This window comes from Scardinius erythrophthalmus (genome assembly GCF_964197995.2).
Source record: "Scardinius erythrophthalmus genome assembly, chromosome: 23".
Lineage (NCBI taxonomy): Eukaryota > Metazoa > Chordata > Actinopteri > Cypriniformes > Leuciscidae > Scardinius > Scardinius erythrophthalmus.
In genome coordinates this window covers 7314668-7332627 of record NC_138243.1, presented here as the reverse complement: position 1 = coordinate 7332627, position 17960 = coordinate 7314668, and the positions used below count along the sequence as shown (strand labels likewise).

Below are 17960 nucleotides of genomic sequence, written 5' to 3'. Positions count from 1 at the left end.
ATTTAATCTATTTAGATGCAATTCTATTGAATTTAAATATTATGTAATCGTTATTAGCCACAGCATAAAATTATTCCAGTATTGTCCAGATTTGTAATATTGGTCCAATACTAACAATGGAACAGTTCAATTAGATGTTATTATGCATAATTACAGTAAAAAAAGAAAAAGTGAATTCTATGCCACTAGCGTCACCATGTAGAATTACAAAAACAAAAGCCATTTTTAAACCAGTTTCTGGTTTAAAAGTTCTACAAATGAATCTCTCCTATAAAAATGAGTAGAATGATTTAATCTGTATACTCTCCTGGCATGTCGTTGACTAAAACTGCCTATCGATCATGTTCTCTGGGCATCATGAAATCTTAATTCCCCGGAGGAATAAGGACACGTTATACTCTGAGCAAGCTTCGCTCAATATCTCGGGTAACATCGCTACATCAGGGTCGGTCTCATTAACTTTTGACATCAGGCAGCAGCGAGTGTACAGGTCGAGGGTTAGCGATACACGCGCCGCTCAGATAACCTGCTCTAATGTTAATGTTCTCCTCAAGAGTTTTCTTTCTTTACAGGCTCCTTTGGTCTTGTCCTGTTTTAATGTAGGTTAGTTTGTTGTATAAATGCTTGTTCGTCAATGGCTTTACTTTTGAGTTTCAAGCTTCACACAAACGTGACACAAATTAGTCTTTTGAAGAAGTTAAAGGGATAGTTCACCCAAAAATGAAAATGGTCATTTACTCACCCTCATGTCTTTCTAAACCCAGAAGACTGTGTTTATCTTCTGAACGCAAATAAAGATATTTTAATGAAAATTCTGTTCCTCCTTTTGAAAGTCTATTCAACCAAAACGTTGACACTTAAACTTCATAAAAACCGCGTAAAAGTAATCCATATGAATTGAGAGGTTTAAGCAAGTTCTTGCACGGCAAGCAAGTACAGTTGAGCTTTAGCGTTTGCCATATTTGATGTGCTATGAATATGCATTGATCAGCTCTTTTAGCCGTCAGTTTTGGTGGAATGGACTTTCAATGGAGGAGCAGAAATCACACAGGTTTTATTAAAAATGAAGATGAAGGTCTACAGGGTCTGGGTTTGGAACAACATGAGGGTGAATAACTAATTTGGTGATCTTTCCCTTTAAGGGTCACAAGGTAGCTACATTTAAAATCTTTTTATTTAATACATTTACATTAAACAAAGAAAAACCGTGTCAGAAAGCGTAGTAAAAGGAATATTTAACTAAATATATTTAGCATCAAAACAACCTTCTGGGAACTCTCTGCGTGATCTCTATCGATTTTAAAGATATTTGAATTTTCTTTGTCAAATACATGAGCCTTTATGTTCAGTTGTGACTAGTGCAAGTTGGAAAAGTACTTCTCTATCCAATAGGACCACTGCTGCAGGACAGATGTAAAAATAAATAAATCACTTAGTCTGTGTTTGAAAAAGATTATCAAGACCGTTTGTGATAAGAAGTGACTCCAGGTTGCTGGTGGAGTCTGGCACGTGTTTGCGAGCTTCTGTCTTTCGAGTCCCTTTTCAGAGACCGTTAAACCACAGGGGGCCAAAACTTCATTCATCACATATCAAGTCTGTGCGAGTCCTGTTCCTGTCACGTCACCATGTCTGTTTCTCATCCCATGTTTCTTTTTCAGAACTACTGAAGGTCTGTGTGCTTGTCTGATTGACTGATAGCGTTCTTTATCTTGAGTGTGATGTAGTCGAGCGACAGTAGGTCATAGGCTCCTGTCCTGTGCTGCATGTGTAAATGTTGATATCTGATGTCAAATCAATCCCTGAATGAAACGTCTTTTTATAACGTCAATTGCCCTGTTCGTCTCATAACACCGCATGATGACCGGGGAAGAGATTATGCACTGTAACTAGAGCTGGGCGATGTAGCAGGAAATGCCTCTTAAATGTATTTTTTAGCCTTTTAGATATCGACATACGTTTTTGCTATAAAACTTCTTTTAAAATAACAACTACAATAGTCACGTTAAAATAATTAGGCATGTTTTTCCACTAAATGACATTTGTGCAGCAGCATTTGTTTCAGTTAAAAAATATGCCAATTTTCCAGGAACATTTGACTCGGTAATTGTTGAAGTCTACTTTTTTTAAATGACAATCTTGAGCTGATTCGAATCATGGAAATGAATCAGACTGACATACTGTACACTGCCTAGTTTTCATCGCGAATATATTGTGAATATTCAATATATCGCCCAGCCCTAACTGTAAATACATTTGTCAGTTTCTCTTCGGTTTTCTCATCTCACTGTTATATGTGAATTTTCCGTTAGAGTGGCTTCTTTTATTCGAGGTGGACCGCGTCGTTCGCCAGTTTCAGACGACCTGCGCAAAACATCTCAAATAAAAGAAACGATGCCCTTCGATTTTCCCCTCATGGTACTTCATCTTGGTATTTTTGAATGAATCATGCCCCATGTTTATCATTTTTTTTGTTTCTTTGTGTTTGTTTTTCTTTTTTGTTTGTTTTTGTTTTTTTACTTTCTGTGCACAGCAATTGCTCTGAAATTTGGGGACTGAGTACACCAAATACGATAGAACAGTGGGATACCTCAGGCCTTTACAGCTACCCTGACCAAACCAGGTGAATATCCTCTGCTGACATTGTGCCACACTCACCCCACAAGCCACAGGTGGGGATGAACGAGCACAGGGGGCTCCAGGGGCCGTGTAATAACCTGCTTTATTATGATGATTTAGACTGACATATCTTAATGATGGCATCACTTATTTTATTGTAGAGTTTTAACTCTGAATGTTACAATAGATTTAAAGCAGATCGACATATTTTCATAACTCATACATACACTTCTCTAAAGAAAAGGGTTAAAACGGTGGTTCTCAACTGGTTTTACTGATTTTACTCTGAAATGGTGACCCAACCCATTGCCAAATTTATGCAGAATTAATCGTGTCCTCTGGCTTTTTTTATGTTAACCTATATATCGTTCAAAGATTTGGGCTCAACAAAAACTTTTTTTTTTGAAAGAAATTAATACTTGTATTCAGCAAGCATACATTTAATTGATCAAAATTTACCAGTTAAAGATATTTGTAAAGCTACAAAAGATTTCGATTTCAAATAAATGCTGTTCTTTTGATCCTTCTATTCATAGAGCCCTGAAAAGGGGTTATTAACATTAACAATCAGAAATGTTTCTTGAGCATCAAATCATCATATTAGAATGATTTCTGAAGGATCATGTGACATGAGTAATGATGCAGAAAATTCAGCTTTGAGCACAGGGCTTAATCATTTTACAATATTGTCACATTAAAAACAGCTATTTTAAATTGTAGCAATATTACTGTTTTTACTGTGTTCTTGATTAAATAAATGCAGCCTTGATGAGCAGAAGAGACTTTCATAAAGATTTTAAAAATCTTACAGGCTCAGCTTTTGAATGGTTGTGTATACATGCGTATTATATAGTTATTTAGTTATGCCGTTTGATTGGATGCATCTCAAAATTAGGGCCCCACTTTATATTAGGTGTCTTTAACTGCTATGTACATGCATCAAAAAAGAAGGTTGGGTTACGGTGTCAGGGAAGGGTCAACAGTCTAATTGTAGATGCAATTACATAAATTAATTACTGTGTAATTAGATGCAGTTATTTTATTTTTAATATAAGTACTTTGTAAAAACATAAGTGCATTGTATCAAATGATTCATTTAAATGTTAACACTGTAGTCAGTGACACTTAATATAAATTGGGACCAAATTAATATTAAGCTCCCCCGCACACACGTTTTAAGACTTTGCACTGTTATATGGTTATTGCTTTTAAAATGTTTTTTCCCTTCTCCCTTGATGTATACAACTAATTTTTTGGGTCACAACAACTCACCAGTTGAGAACCATTGATTTAATATGATAGTATTCCGTTATTGTGTATAAACATTCAGGAGTTTTAATCGTAATGGTTTAACCTTGCATCTTGATCATGATTTGCTGTCTAACCGCACCACCCTCCCTCTTCCCTCCATCCATGCATGTCTTTCTCTGGTCATTTGGCACACTCCCCTCTCTTCCATTTCTCTCGCCCTCTCTCTGTGGATGCTCGGGTCAGATCTCTGGACGGGCGTCTGCAAGTGTCTCACCGTAAAGGTCTGCCTCATGTCATCTACTGCCGCCTGTGGCGATGGCCCGACCTGCACAGCCACCACGAGCTGCGCGCCATCGAGACCTGCGAGTACGCCTTCAACCTCAAGAAGGATGAAGTCTGCATCAACCCCTACCACTACCAGCGGGTGGAGACGCCAGGTGGGGAAATTGGCAGCGGAGTTGCCAAGAAAGATTCTGAACGCTTCCTAATGTGTGAAATTTGAACCGAGTGTTCATTCAGTCCTCTCGATTCTGAATGTCTCTCCTGTAGTTCTTCCTCCCGTCCTCGTGCCAAGACACACAGAGATCCTGACGGAGCTGCCGCCTCTGGACGACTACACCAACTCCATACCTGAAAACACCAACTTCCCAACAGGGATAGAGCCCCCTAACAATTACATACCAGGTAGGAACACACGTCTCGCACCAAATGTCTCACCAGATCGCTTCACTCCCAATTTAAGGCCGAAGACCTTATGGGTTAGTGTGTAGTTTAAGGCCTGTTCACACCAGGAAAGATAACTGTAATAACAAAAAGACTATAACGATGACGGCACAGAGAAACGATATCGTTGGACTCACTTTCAGAATGATTTTATCTAACTGATGAACGAGCCAATCCGAATCCATCCTGCTTTAAAGAGCTCGGCCATTTTAAACTGCAGCATGCTTGGAATAAAGAAAGATATTTTTCTTTGGTGTGGATGCGAATTAGGGCTGTTGGAACGAATTCCGAAATTCGAATATAATTTGAATATTAAAAAAATCAATACTATTCGAATGCTGAAGTTCCTATTCGAATATTGCTTTTTTATGTATATTTTTTTTAAAAAATGCAATCTTGCCTTTGTCGCCGCCTTGGCACACACATGTGAAAATTAAAAGCTTTTGTTTCGTCTGATAAACAATAAAGTTTTTGAATCGTAACACAATTGTGCACGTTATCCACGCTGTATCATCACAACTGTCAAAAGCATGGTCAAAAGTCGCGGAGAGGAATGTCTCCACGGTAACGGAGATCAACAATTTGATTCTCAGTCCACACTACAACGTGAAAACGGCGTCTTCAAATATATCCACTTTGGAGTGCGTTTTCATTAATAAAAACGCCGTCTCATTGTGGACGGAAGGCCAAAACGGAGAGGAAAATATACATTATTTTTTTTATGACAACTTACAACCTGACAAGCTAGGCGATCTGTCCGAGGAACCGCCGCTAAAACAGGCAAGAATTACTTATGTTCTGCCTCTCTCTCTCTCCTCATCACGGGGCTCAACTGCTAAGTTACCAGCTGTCCGCCAAAAGGCAATAACAGACAAACTGACGGTTTATCTGTGAAGATATGAGACCGATCAACATCACGCATTGGCAATCCATAAGACTGTGTAATGTCGTAAATATTAATAATAGGATGAATTTGAGCATTTAATATTCGAATATTATTCGAATATTAAATAAAATAAGGAATGGAATTCGAATAGTATTATAGAGGAAGATTGGCAGCCCTAATGCGAATATAGTTATATTTATAGTTATCTTTCTCTGTGTGAACGGGCTTTTAGAGTAAATTGGTGATCTTTGTTTTTGATTTCTGAATCTGTTCAGAAACTCCTCCCCCGGGATACATCAGTGAGGATGGAGAGGCCAGCGACCAGCAGATGAATCAAAGTATGGACACAGGTACATTCCCACAGTGACATCACTACATGGGAATGACAGCCCTCCCTGGACAGAACATGTTTACTATAGACTGGAATACACTACACAACTTTTTTCAAAACACTAGGCATCATACACATGCCACCTTAAATTTTATAATAATACTTAGAATTTCTTTAGTTATTTTAAATATTCCAAATTTCATTTCACTTCAGGTTTTCTAAATACATGTTATTGATTTTATTATGAGCAATTCATCCATGAATATGTTATTTTTAAATGCAACTCAATCTTCCATTGGAGAGACAGACTTCTCTCTGGTCACATCATCTGCAAGTTTCAACAACCGATGGATTGAACCAAGCCCTTGTCCTAATTTTCTGTGTTTATGATAATCTGTTTTACTCAGATGTACATCACAACATTGCAACTTACTCAGTTTTCAACCCAGTGTACCAAGAATTTCCATTTTAGTGCAGTGCTGTCTTTTGTTATTGCTCATATGTTGGGTTCCAGGTCTAAACAGACCCCTGAATTAAAGATTAAACTTCAGTTGTGTTTAGTGGTCGACCGATATTGGTTTTTGATGGCCGATGCCGATATCTTAGAGAGCAGGGTGGCCGATGGCCGATATAAAGCCGATATTTTTATATATATTTATTTTAATCAATATTTAATAAATTATAAATAAATTATAAAACAAATTTTTTAAATAAACATGCTTTTATACTTTAGAATGGCAACTTCTTAAATTTGCAATCCTATTACAGTATTTTTCACAAAGTAATTGTTTAGAAATATATGAATATGTGAATAAAAAGAATGTAAACACTGTACAGGGCACTCAGTAATCTGGTTTATTTTCTTGCTGGTAATCATATTTTTTCAAATAAGGACAAGGTAACGCTAATTTTACATACAGCACAGTGAAAATGTTATGAATATGACACAGTTGGCAACTGGTTATATATCAGCATATTTTAAAATGAAGGATTTAAAGTTTTTCGATCGCGTCTCCTGTGAAGCTGATCTTCTGTTCGCATTCACTCACTTCGCACGGACCGACCGTCACTTGCAGACAGTATTGCACACTTCACATGATATCACAGCTGGATTTGATTAAACCTGCAAGGTTTGAGAAATTAAATGTTTATTAGATATTCAGAGATTTGTTTAAATGACGTAGGTGCGCATTTGCTGAATGTTGACGGCAAATAAAAAAGTATTTTAGCCTGATTGTTTGGCCTTTTGTTACAAATAATATAAAAGCAAACGCTTTACTTTACTTACTTCGCATAAATTACCATTTACTTTCTTTCTTTACCAGTTCTGACTAACAAAGTATTAGATATGACTGACAGAGATCGTAAATTAATGAAGACTGAGAATGTGAGTGAGCGCTGTTTGATCTGAGGAGCAGCCGTTCTCTTCAGGCACCGGTGTTCTCTGCGCCGCCCGTCAAAATAAAAGTCCGGAGCGCCGTCAAAATAAAAGTCCCGCTTCCAACACATCGGCCAATCAGAAAAACTTATCGGCCGATGCCGATATTTCAAAAATGCCAAATATCGGCCGATATATCGGCCTTGGCGATATATCGGTCGACCACTAGTTGTGTTTCAGACAGGAATGATGCCTCAAATCATGTGTCCATTGATGGACTATTACACTTTTACATTGGCAAGCACCAAATAAACCAGTTATTTCTTGTTGCTGCCAATATCTCTATTATTGTAAGGAAAACCTCTTCTTTTTGTCAGGTTCTCCTGCAGAACTTTCGCCAAGCACACTCTCGCCTGTCAATCATGGCATGGGTAAGAGCCGATTAACTGCTGAACCTCACTCTTGATAGCCATTATATTGACATCTTGACCATTTCTTAAGATTGAGGACTTCAAAGATCTATGCACAGTTAATACAAGATTGTCAACTTGTTCCCTTATACTGGTCTTCCTCATCTCTGTTTTAGACCTGCAGCCAGTGACTTACTCGGAGCCTGCGTTTTGGTGCTCCATAGCTTACTATGAACTAAACCAGCGGGTGGGAGAAACGTTCCACGCCTCTCAGCCTTCCCTCACTGTGGATGGCTTCACAGACCCCTCCAACTCAGAGCGGTTCTGCCTGGGCCTGCTGTCCAACGTCAACCGCAACGCCACCGTGGAGATGACCCGGAGACACATAGGTATCCAGGACATCTTCAGCTGGTCTACTATCATAAGGGACCGCTCACCCAAAAATTAAAATCGACATCTTATATTTGCTTTCACGTCATTCTGAACCTGTATGACTTGCTTTAGTCTACAGAACACAGAAGACCTCAGTAGGGCTTTTCGCTCTGTGCTTAACCCCGGGTTATCATTGTTCTAAACCCTGCTTTTAACCCCGGGTGAAGCCCCGGCTAGATGCTTAGCAACAGACAGCCAATCACATGCCTTGCATGCTTTGCAAGTCACAGGAACAGCATGTGTTGTATAAACAGAAGCTGTGTTTCAGCGGTTGAGGGGGAAAATGTCAAATGGTGACACAAAATGTGCTATTGTAGTGAAGAAGAGACAGTTAAATTCTTACCTTTATAGTCTGACTGTTCAGTCGGCAAGATATAATCCAAAGATGTGCAATGCTAGAGCCTTTATGTGAACAGTTTGCGTACAGTGTTCATCCAGTCAGTGACACTGACACCTCAAATATGCAAACAAGGATGTTAACCCAGGGTTTAGGAATGTAAAATGGCATCTTATGAATACCCAGGATAAATTGTTAACCTCGGGTAAATTATGAGCAGTGTGAAACGTGAAGCAAGATAACCCAGGATTCTGTTTACCCTCAGTTCAGAATAACCCAGGATTAACTAGTTCAAGTGTGAAAAGCCCTATTGACTTTCTTTAATGAAACTAAATAATATTTTGAAACTGGTCTTTTCTTGTCCATACAATGAAAGTTAATGATACAGAAAAAACATGAGGATGAGTAAAAGATGATGATTTTCAATTTTGGTTGACCTGTCCCTTTGTATGTACCAAGACAATTTGAGACTCCTGCAAAATGGTCACATGTACAATATTAAGTTCTCACTGCTGTTTGTCTTTCATTAGGTCGAGGGGTCAGGCTGTATTATATTGGTGGGGAAGTGTTTGCCGAATGTCTTAGCGATAGTGCCATCTTCGTTCAAAGCCCTAACTGTAATCAGAGGTATGGCTGGCACCCTGCAACAGTCTGTAAAATCCCCCCAGGTAAGAGATTCACTCACTTTCAGTGTCCATGTGTCCTTGGTACTTCAGGTGGGCAGTAAAGCGGTAGACAGAATAAACAGCGACAGTAGTTTTTTGTGTAAGATTTTTGTCTCTGTCGTGACTTTTGCGGTGCTGCATCGCCATTAAAGTTTATAATTTTGCATGTGTTTTTAAGCCTTACCAGTTTAAATACTAAAGTAATTTGAAATCGTTCAAGCGCAGTAAGCTGCAAAAGTGAACTCAATCTGGTACTCGAGTGCTGTCCGAGAGCTGTTCTTTTAAATGTTTTTAAAAGAAGTCTCTTCTGCTCACCAAGGCTGCATTTATTTGATTAAAAATACACAAAAAAAGCAGTAATATTCTTGAATATTATGACAATTTAAAATAAATGTTTTCTATGTGAATGTATTTTAAAATGTAATTTATTCCTGTGATCAAAGCTGAATTCTCAGCATAATTACTCCAGTCTTCAGTGTCACATGATCCTTCAGAAATCACTCTGATATGATGATTTGATGCTCAAGAAACATTTCTGATTATTATGCTGACAAATTAGCTTTGATCACAGGAATAAATTACATTTTAACACACATTCACAATGAAAGCAGCTGTTTTAAATTGTAATATTATTTCACAATATTACGGTCATGTGTATTAAAATCAATGTGTATTTAATTCACATAGTAAAGTACTATGTGAAATACTATGTTTAAAGAAAAAGGAAAAAAAACCTGCATAGTCTTCATTCAGATTCTGTAGTAGAAATGTAAGCACTGTTTATTTAATTTCTATCTTTTTTTCTGTTGCATTTTTGTCATTTTGCTTGTAATTAATAATTAATTCTTATTTTATTACTAATTGTTTTCTTGTCTTCCATAAGCTTGAACTTTTTACTTACATTAGTTAGGCTAGTATTTGTTTTTTATTGTGATATCAAAAATGTTTTGATAATTATGACATTTTCTACGATTTCTAAAATTTTGTTGTCGTAACAACCTTACTTACGGGAAAATAAATTCCTCGTATCGTTTGATAAGAGTTTGGTCATATCGCTCACCTTACGTTGTACCGTCCATCAGAATGTGCCAATTTACGTCAACTATTGACATCATGATATCCTCTTTCTTAGGCTGTAACCTGAAGATCTTCAATAACCAGGAGTTTGCGGCACTGCTGGCTCAGTCAGTGAACCAGGGCTTTGAGGCTGTATATCAGTTGACCAGGATGTGCACCATTCGCATGAGTTTTGTCAAAGGCTGGGGAGCCGAGTACAGGTATGGACAAGCTCTGCCAATAGCATAGACTTCTTCGATAGCGCATCTTTTTAATGCCAGAAAATAACACCGTTACACTCAGGGATGGGAATATGATCTGTATTCAGATTAATTTAGCTAAAGCTATAGAAGGTGGAAAAAAATCATCTAATAACTACAAAAAAATAAATGCAACCCCAATGACCAAATATACGACAGCATGGTAAATATGCCAAGGAGGCACTTCAGTATTATCTTTATAAATTGTTTTTTTAGTCAAATTATCGACTCCACATCAAGCCCCCTTCACGTCAAATGTGAATGTTTATTTTATTTTTATTCCTGTGGAGCTGTCAAGTCTTTTACTATATTTAAAGTGTGAATGCATACGGTTCCTTTCGAGAGAGGTAAAGGTTAAATTACACTTGCAGTGAAATGTATGAATCAACATTTCTCAAAATTAATAAACACGGGAATACAAGCACTGAATATTATGCAGACCTCCTATAATTAATATTATATGCAAATGTACGTTATGCACTTAATCTCACTTTATTTACCAATGTCTTTGCTGTTGACCTTAGATTACCGAATTCAACCATGCAAATGACTTTAAATGTCTCATTTTTCACTTTTTTCAATTTTTCCTGCTGAAATGACTGTTGAACTTGGTTTTCCTGTGATCTCTTCTGTTTTTGAGATCCCGATGCTCAGTTTGGGTGTGTTCACACTTGGCATGTTTGGTTGGATTAAAACGAACTCTGGTGCGATTTGACTGAAATATGAACTCAACATGGACCAAAGTAGGGCTGTATTGTATACCTTGGAGAACCTGGCGATACGATTCATACCTCGATACACAGGTCACGATTCGATACGTACCTCGATACAGAGCTGTCTCGATACGATTTGATATAATGTGACACGATTCGATACGATTCAATAAAAATACATGGGCCAGAGCCAATTAGTTAATGCTGAACACATTTACTCAACAAACAAAACTCTGCATTTTTCTTCAATTTATTAAAGACAAAAGTGCATTATAACAAAGTGCATTTTGCTTAAATATTTGCAACTTTAAGTGCTCTGATTAATTCTACACAAAAGCCCCTTTCACACAGAGATTCCGGAAAATTCACGGATAAAGTGTCCCGGGATTTGACCCGGGTTCGTTTAATTTTGGTTCATTCACACTGCCAGTGATTTTCCGGAATCAGAGAGTGCGTTCACACACAACCCGTAAAAATCCCGTAAAGACACGTGACATCGATGTGACATGTAATGTCTCAGCAGCGTCTTAAGTTTGCTTATGAGCTACGATTTCTCTCTCGAGAAACCATGCTTGAGCATTTTTTTTTTTTTATCTGATTCGATCATAAACTTGCGCATTACGTACCGTTTCACAGCTGGCGAACGATCCCGGCTTCAGCGTCATCACTACAACACGGCATTATTATGGCTTTTGTTCACACAGCGCGCGTTCCGGGACTGAACACGGCAATGTTACTAGGTCCCCAAAACGGCATCGATCCGGCATCAATCCCGGGTCGAGTTTGCGTTCACACAGAAGGCGCTCTGGCAATTTGCTGGCAATTTCCCGGGTTCAAAGCGCTGTGTGAAAGGGGCTAAATTGTATTAATCTGGAAATTACCACAAGTCAACATTTAACTTTCCAAGGGTACAGTCTGAGCTCACACAAGCACAAAATCTTCTTATTCTTCTTATTCTTAAAGGAGAACTCCGGTCAATTTTAACATTGAGCTAATTTTTTTGTACATTTGGAGTGCTGTCAATACAGAGAACAACTACAAAAATCGGTGTTGCCTACACCGTGTTATCCTCTTTTTAAAATTTGCACCCTGTTGACTTCAATGGGGCAAGTACTAAACCTGCTTTTAGCCTCTTAACATCCTTGATGTGTCATTACAAGTGCACAGAAAATGTGAGTGATTCCTTCTGAGTGAACACGGGTGGATCTGACTGCAGTAGATGTGAAAGATATGTATAAAAATGATGTTATTTAAGCCAGCGCAAATAACTGTGTTTACATCCTGTTTTTCGGTTGAAGTCCAAAGTAGTCGATTGCCGAGTTCACGTGCATAGGTTTAGTTACCAATGATCACGCGCGTGAACTCGGCAATCGATTACTTTGGACTTCAACCGAAAAACAGGATGTAAACACAGGTATTTGCGCTGGCTTAAATAACATAATTTTTTTGTAGGCAACACCGATTTTTGACGTTGTTCTCTGTATTGACAGCACTCCAAATGTACAAAAAAATGAGCTCAATGTTAAAATTGACCGGAGTTCTCCTTTAACTTATTATTAAATCTTAAATAAGGTGGATATCCGTCTAACACGTCCCAATAAACGAGCGACAGCAGGAAGCTTCAGTGCACGCTTTAAAGGTTTAAAGTGTGAGCGAAGCACCTGAAATGCAACATACCGGCAAGCTCCGCTGCGCCGCTCATATTTGCGGCGTTGTCAGTCACAATAGCTGGGTCTTTGGATACGAGGTCCCACTCCTCCAGCGCCGCTTTCAATAACTCTGCAATGTTTGACCCCGTATGGCTCTCGTGCATGGCTCGCGTTTGTAAAACGTGCGACATCAGTTCCCACTCCTCGTTAACATAATGGCAAGTGATTGTAACAAAGGCTTGTAATAAAATCTTCGACATTTTCCATTAGTTTTTTTCAGAGCCATAGAGAGAAAGAGTTGCGACACTCTTTGATGTCGCCGCTATGGCTGTCACGTGGTTCATGTAAGCCCCAATAGTTCTAAAACATACGCTGGCTGTCATGTTCTTCTATGGGACAGACAGCAGCGATTGCATTATTGAACGGTAAATATAAAATAAAACACACCCCAAGTACTTTTTCAGCTGTTATTGCATTTTGTTAATGTCAGTTTTGCATTTGGAGACAAGTTTTAGGCTATATTTTTGGAGGGAAAAGCTTAGTGTTCATGTTCGCATGGGTTGTAGCACTGATGGCTTTAGCGGCTCTAACTTAACTTTTCCATATCATTCATCTGATGATGGACGTCTCATGATATTTATTTTAGCACAACTGGGCTGTATTAGGCTATTGATTCACATGATTTTGCTTATAAATTTTGATTCAGCCATTAGCCTACCTTCGTGATCACGCAAAGAGGTCTGCCGTGGCGGTCCGTTCAGAGTTCGCTTAAGCTAGCTCACTTCTTCTGATGAAAGTGGCCACCCCAGGACCACAACGTGAAACATTATCATGTTAAGACCAAGAATATTATTTTAATATTAAGCCATACACATTATCAAAACTATAACAGATTAAAAACGAATTTAAGCATTGCTGATACAAATGAAGGTTTTCAAATAAACTATTTTTATTAAACAATGACAGACAACAAAAATGTGTGCTTGTGTGAACAAGAAAAGCAAAAACCAGGGGCAGGTGATCCATGAAACAGACAGGACTGGTGATGGCCATAACAATCCTAGAGGTCCAGCATTGTTCTCACAAGCCGCTTCACTCAAGACAATAAAACAGTTAGTATATCCCAAAAAATTAAATTAAATAAAAGTTGCTATAAAGGTGGCAGCGATTCATTACCGAACTCTTAACTGACGAAGTCGCGCTAGCTAACTAGCTAAGTTAGCAGGCAGTGCTTGAAAATTGGTTGAAACAACTAACATAAAATATAAATAATTACGCTGTGCATGTACAAATGAAGACCAGTATAAGCATCGCAAAGGGCCTCTGATACAAAATAGACAGTTGACAAATCAAAAGAGGTCGATATTTCAACAACTTAACTCTGGAACAACTCGACGCGCAGCAATGTAAGTGAATGGGGTCCAACGCCAAAATGACAGTGTTTGGAACTTTTCCGATCTTTAAATCCCGGAAGTGGGCGGTTAAAAGCATAGACATCATATATAGCTAGACGCCCTATTGGCCGCTGGGCGCAAAATATGCGGCCGCCATCTTAAACCGGTCATACTCCTATTTGCGTTGCATAGCAGCAGTAGACGCCAGAGCACTGTGCAACATATTCCTGCTCAAATCGGCGGACCATCGCTCTGGGATTACTTTTCACAAGTTAGATTTAACATTTAACATTACCGTACTATTGATTGTATTTTGTGAATAAAATATGCAATGTGTCCTGTATCATAGCTACATGTATGACGTTTGCAGCAAAAAAACCCGCGTGAAAATCGGTTCGGTATTCAGTGAGATATGATTAATTAAATGTGCTGACACCTGGCAAACAGATTACACTGAGCGGAGCGGTTGACCGGTTTAAGATGGCGGCCCCACGGCTCGTCCGTGCCAATAGGCAGTAGCGGTCGATAGGGCGTCTACCTATATGATGTCTATGGTTAAAAGCGCCGCCATTATTTACAACGGAGGTCTAGGGAGTGTCGCAACTCTTTCTCTCTATGGCTCTGGTTTTTTTAAACTCGCGGGCGCCGCTGCGCCCCCTAATGGCTGGGCGGAGTATCGATTCTAAGGGCTAGAATATCGATACTGTATCTTTTTTTTATTATATCGGTATGTATCTAAGAATCGATATTTTGAGCACACCCCTAGACCAAAGACATGTAAACAAACCAAAAACAGGATGTGATGTCACAAAAAAAGATGGAATACTCCAGCGTTCCTGTTTTTTCTCATCATAGTCGTGACGTTGCCCATCACAGTTCAGGCGTCAGAACCGTGTCTCTTCGGAGCAGATCTTGGTGTGTGTGTGACGGCGGGATTCCTGACGCTGTTTTTACTCCTTTACACATTTTATAAGCTCATTATAAGTTGAGACAAATACCATAAAATGTGCACACATACGACGACAACATTTAGCCCAGCATTGTTTTGGATGTATGTCATAACAGCCATCCAATCAGCTTGTGATCTTACCCTTGTTTTTTATCCTTATTGACACATCTTTTTGTTTTTGGTCCATACCAAAAGACCCAAGAGAACCAAACTACAAGTGTGAACACATCCGTATTGACAAGTCTTAAATGCATCAGCCGAATCAAAAATCTTTCTAGCTAGTTACTTTCTAGCTCACTTGTGCTTGTAATTCCGGATATTAAAAGCAGCAGTGTTTCAGAACGGGAACAGTTTTTGTACAGCATTGGTAGTACTTATGGCTAAAATGACTTCCAGTCTTACCATGGCAAAGGTGTAGCTCATGCATGTCAGAGAGGTTGTTGCTATGCTACTTTTCCAGGAGCTAATTAATATTCATGAGCCACGCCTTCACCACAGTAGGATTTGAAGCGCCGGCTGTCAATCACTCTAGCAGTTCCTAATGGACGTGTTTCACCATAGTAACAGGCAATTTTCCTGTTGCCTGTTCCCATGATGCACCCTGTGACCTGTCGTTTGTTGCTGTTGTGTAGACGGCAGACCGTGACGAGCACCCCATGCTGGATCGAGCTTCACCTGAACGGCCCGCTGCAGTGGCTGGACAAGGTCCTGACTCAGATGGGCTCACCCTCCGTACGCTGCTCCAGTATGTCCTAATCGACACGACCAAGCTCTCTGTCCTCTGCCCCCCCCCTCCCAAAAACGACTGATTCTACAATCACATCAACCGACAACAAGAACAACAGACTTACTATAACCCCGCCCCCTCTTTCTCTATCATAGTACTCGTGAGCCTTTCTCTCTCTCTCTCTATCTCTCTCTCTGTGTCTCTCTCTCTCTGTCTCTCTCTCATCTCCCGACACTGACGTTCTCACCGTTCGGACCTGAACGCAGCACTTGCTGTCTCATCAGCTTCATGCACCTTTAATTCTCTCTTGTTTTTCTTTCATAAACCCTCAATATTAAATGTATTAGTAGTAGAATATGAAATGTATATTGGTTTTTTTATTTTATTTGGATGGTTTTCGAGAAGGAGGGAATGTGCGTATGATGTGTGGAAGTTCAAGAAGGCAGGAAATAACTTCACACACACACACTTGTAGCAGAAAGGCTTTTCCCCCCTTGATGAAGTAAATACTTTTCCTGGATGGCGATCCCAATCCGGTCATTCAAGGAGGTTACTTTTTCTGGCAAAAAGTCACATTCTTTGTTTTTATACACGTTATGATTGTGTAGATTGGCGCGTTAAGACTTAATCATGTTTTTCGATTTCTTCAGTAATGCCAAAAGATACCTTTTTATTTGAATATTTTACGCGTTCTCCCCCCAAACCACTATATATGAATGTTGCCTTTGATTCGAGGTATGCTGCTGTAAGACATGCTTCTTTTATTCAAACTGATAGGAATGTTTAGCGCAAAAAAAAAAAAGCCCCTCGTTCAATTCGAACTTCAGAATTAACTTTTTATTCACTGGGTGAAATATTCACTAGTTGGCTGTCGAGTGGTTTTCTTCAGAAAGTGGCTTCTTTTAAGGACGGACAAAGACTTTCAAAGGTTATTAAAACGTCTCACGCAGTCCAAATCTTAAAAAAAAACTGATAAAAAAAAAACAAAAAATCTAAGTATTTAAGCTTTAAGTGTTAATAAACTAGGTTATCCTTCACACAATTACAAGATTTTTTTTTCCCTTTATCTTTCTTTTAGCTACTTTTTGTATTTTCATGTATTTTTATATATAAATATATTTAAGATCTTTAAAGCTCTCTTCCTTTTTATTAGAATTGAATATTTTTTTAGATCATGCCCTCTTTTTAAAGGAACATGGCTTCATAATGAAATGTCCTATCATACGAAAACGTTATTTAGCATGAAATTTTTATAAGCGCAAATATCTTTTCTCCTCTTCCAATTCAAGCTGTTGTCCCGGTTAACGTTTCGCCCTGATCTTGAACCCAAGCCCCCCGCCCCACCCCACCACTCTTTGATTTTCTTTTAGTTGCTTTTCCTCCCATGTTCACAACACGATACTGTTTAACCCACCGCCCCTCAAAGTACGGTTACCCGAAGGGGACATTCAGCCTACGGGAACATCGCAGTGTTTTATTTGTTTGCAATTGGGGAAAAAAAGACTTCCAAACAGGGAGAACTGTGCAACTTTAGTGTGCGTGCTCGTTGTACAACTTTAACTAATGACTGTGATATAGCTGTCTGTTATTCTTTACTTGTTGTGACCAGGCGTTGCAAGTATCCATTCCCCTCTTCCCACCTCTGTCTCCATCTTTTCCTTCATTGATCTTACTACTCTTGTGATTGTACTTTAAGTGCATCTAGTAAAAAGCTGACGAAGATGTTGTGGCCCGTTTTTAAAGCCCATAAGCGGCCAACAAGACACTGGGAACGTTCTGTTTGCCATTTTTGACTGGGTGTGGAAAGAAAACCAAATAGAACTGAAAGTGGACCAGACATATATGCATATAAATGTGTATATATAATTTTATTTTACTTTTTCTGTTAATTTTTTTTTTCTCCTTTTGCAAAGCATTTAACAGTTGGTGAGCTTGTTTTACCATTAGAGAGATGTATTGGTAGGACGTGAACTTCAGGCGATAAGCTTTTCAGGCGTGTTGCATATGCAGACTTCATAAATACACTAATAAAAAGTTTTAATTCTCATGTTAAAGCCTGTCTTTCTCTCCCTCTCTCTCTCTCTCTCTCTCTTTGTTGCATAAATTATTGGTGCGTTCAAGTCCTCCTGGGAAGTCCCTTTCGTCAGAGCAAAATGGCAGTGCACCTTCACTTAATAAACTAC

The 17960-nt window shown here is 38.9% G+C and overlaps 1 protein-coding gene across 5 annotated transcripts in view; it reads left to right on the top strand.

Moving 5' to 3' along the window:
* smad2 (SMAD family member 2) overlaps window positions 1-17824 on the top strand; it is a 31097-nt gene extending 13273 nt beyond the window's left edge. For 3 of the 5 annotated variants that reach the window (XM_081354756.1, XM_081354758.1, XM_081354757.1), the window contains 9 exons: window positions 2531-2620; window positions 4111-4304; window positions 4417-4551; window positions 5752-5826; window positions 7563-7616; window positions 7772-7984; window positions 8895-9032; window positions 10162-10306; window positions 15683-17824. In XM_081354756.1, the coding sequence (XP_081210882.1) occupies window positions 2531-2620; window positions 4111-4304; window positions 4417-4551; window positions 5752-5826; window positions 7563-7616; window positions 7772-7984; window positions 8895-9032; window positions 10162-10306; window positions 15683-15806 (1168 nt within the window). In that variant the 3' untranslated portion in view covers window positions 15807-17824. The remainder of the gene's footprint in view (window positions 1-2530; window positions 2621-4110; window positions 4305-4416; window positions 4552-5751; window positions 5827-7562; window positions 7617-7771; window positions 7985-8894; window positions 9033-10161; window positions 10307-15682) is intronic. The other 2 variants (XM_081354760.1, XM_081354759.1) reach the window with 1 other exon arrangement.
* Window positions 17825-17960: the final 136 nt, after the last annotated feature.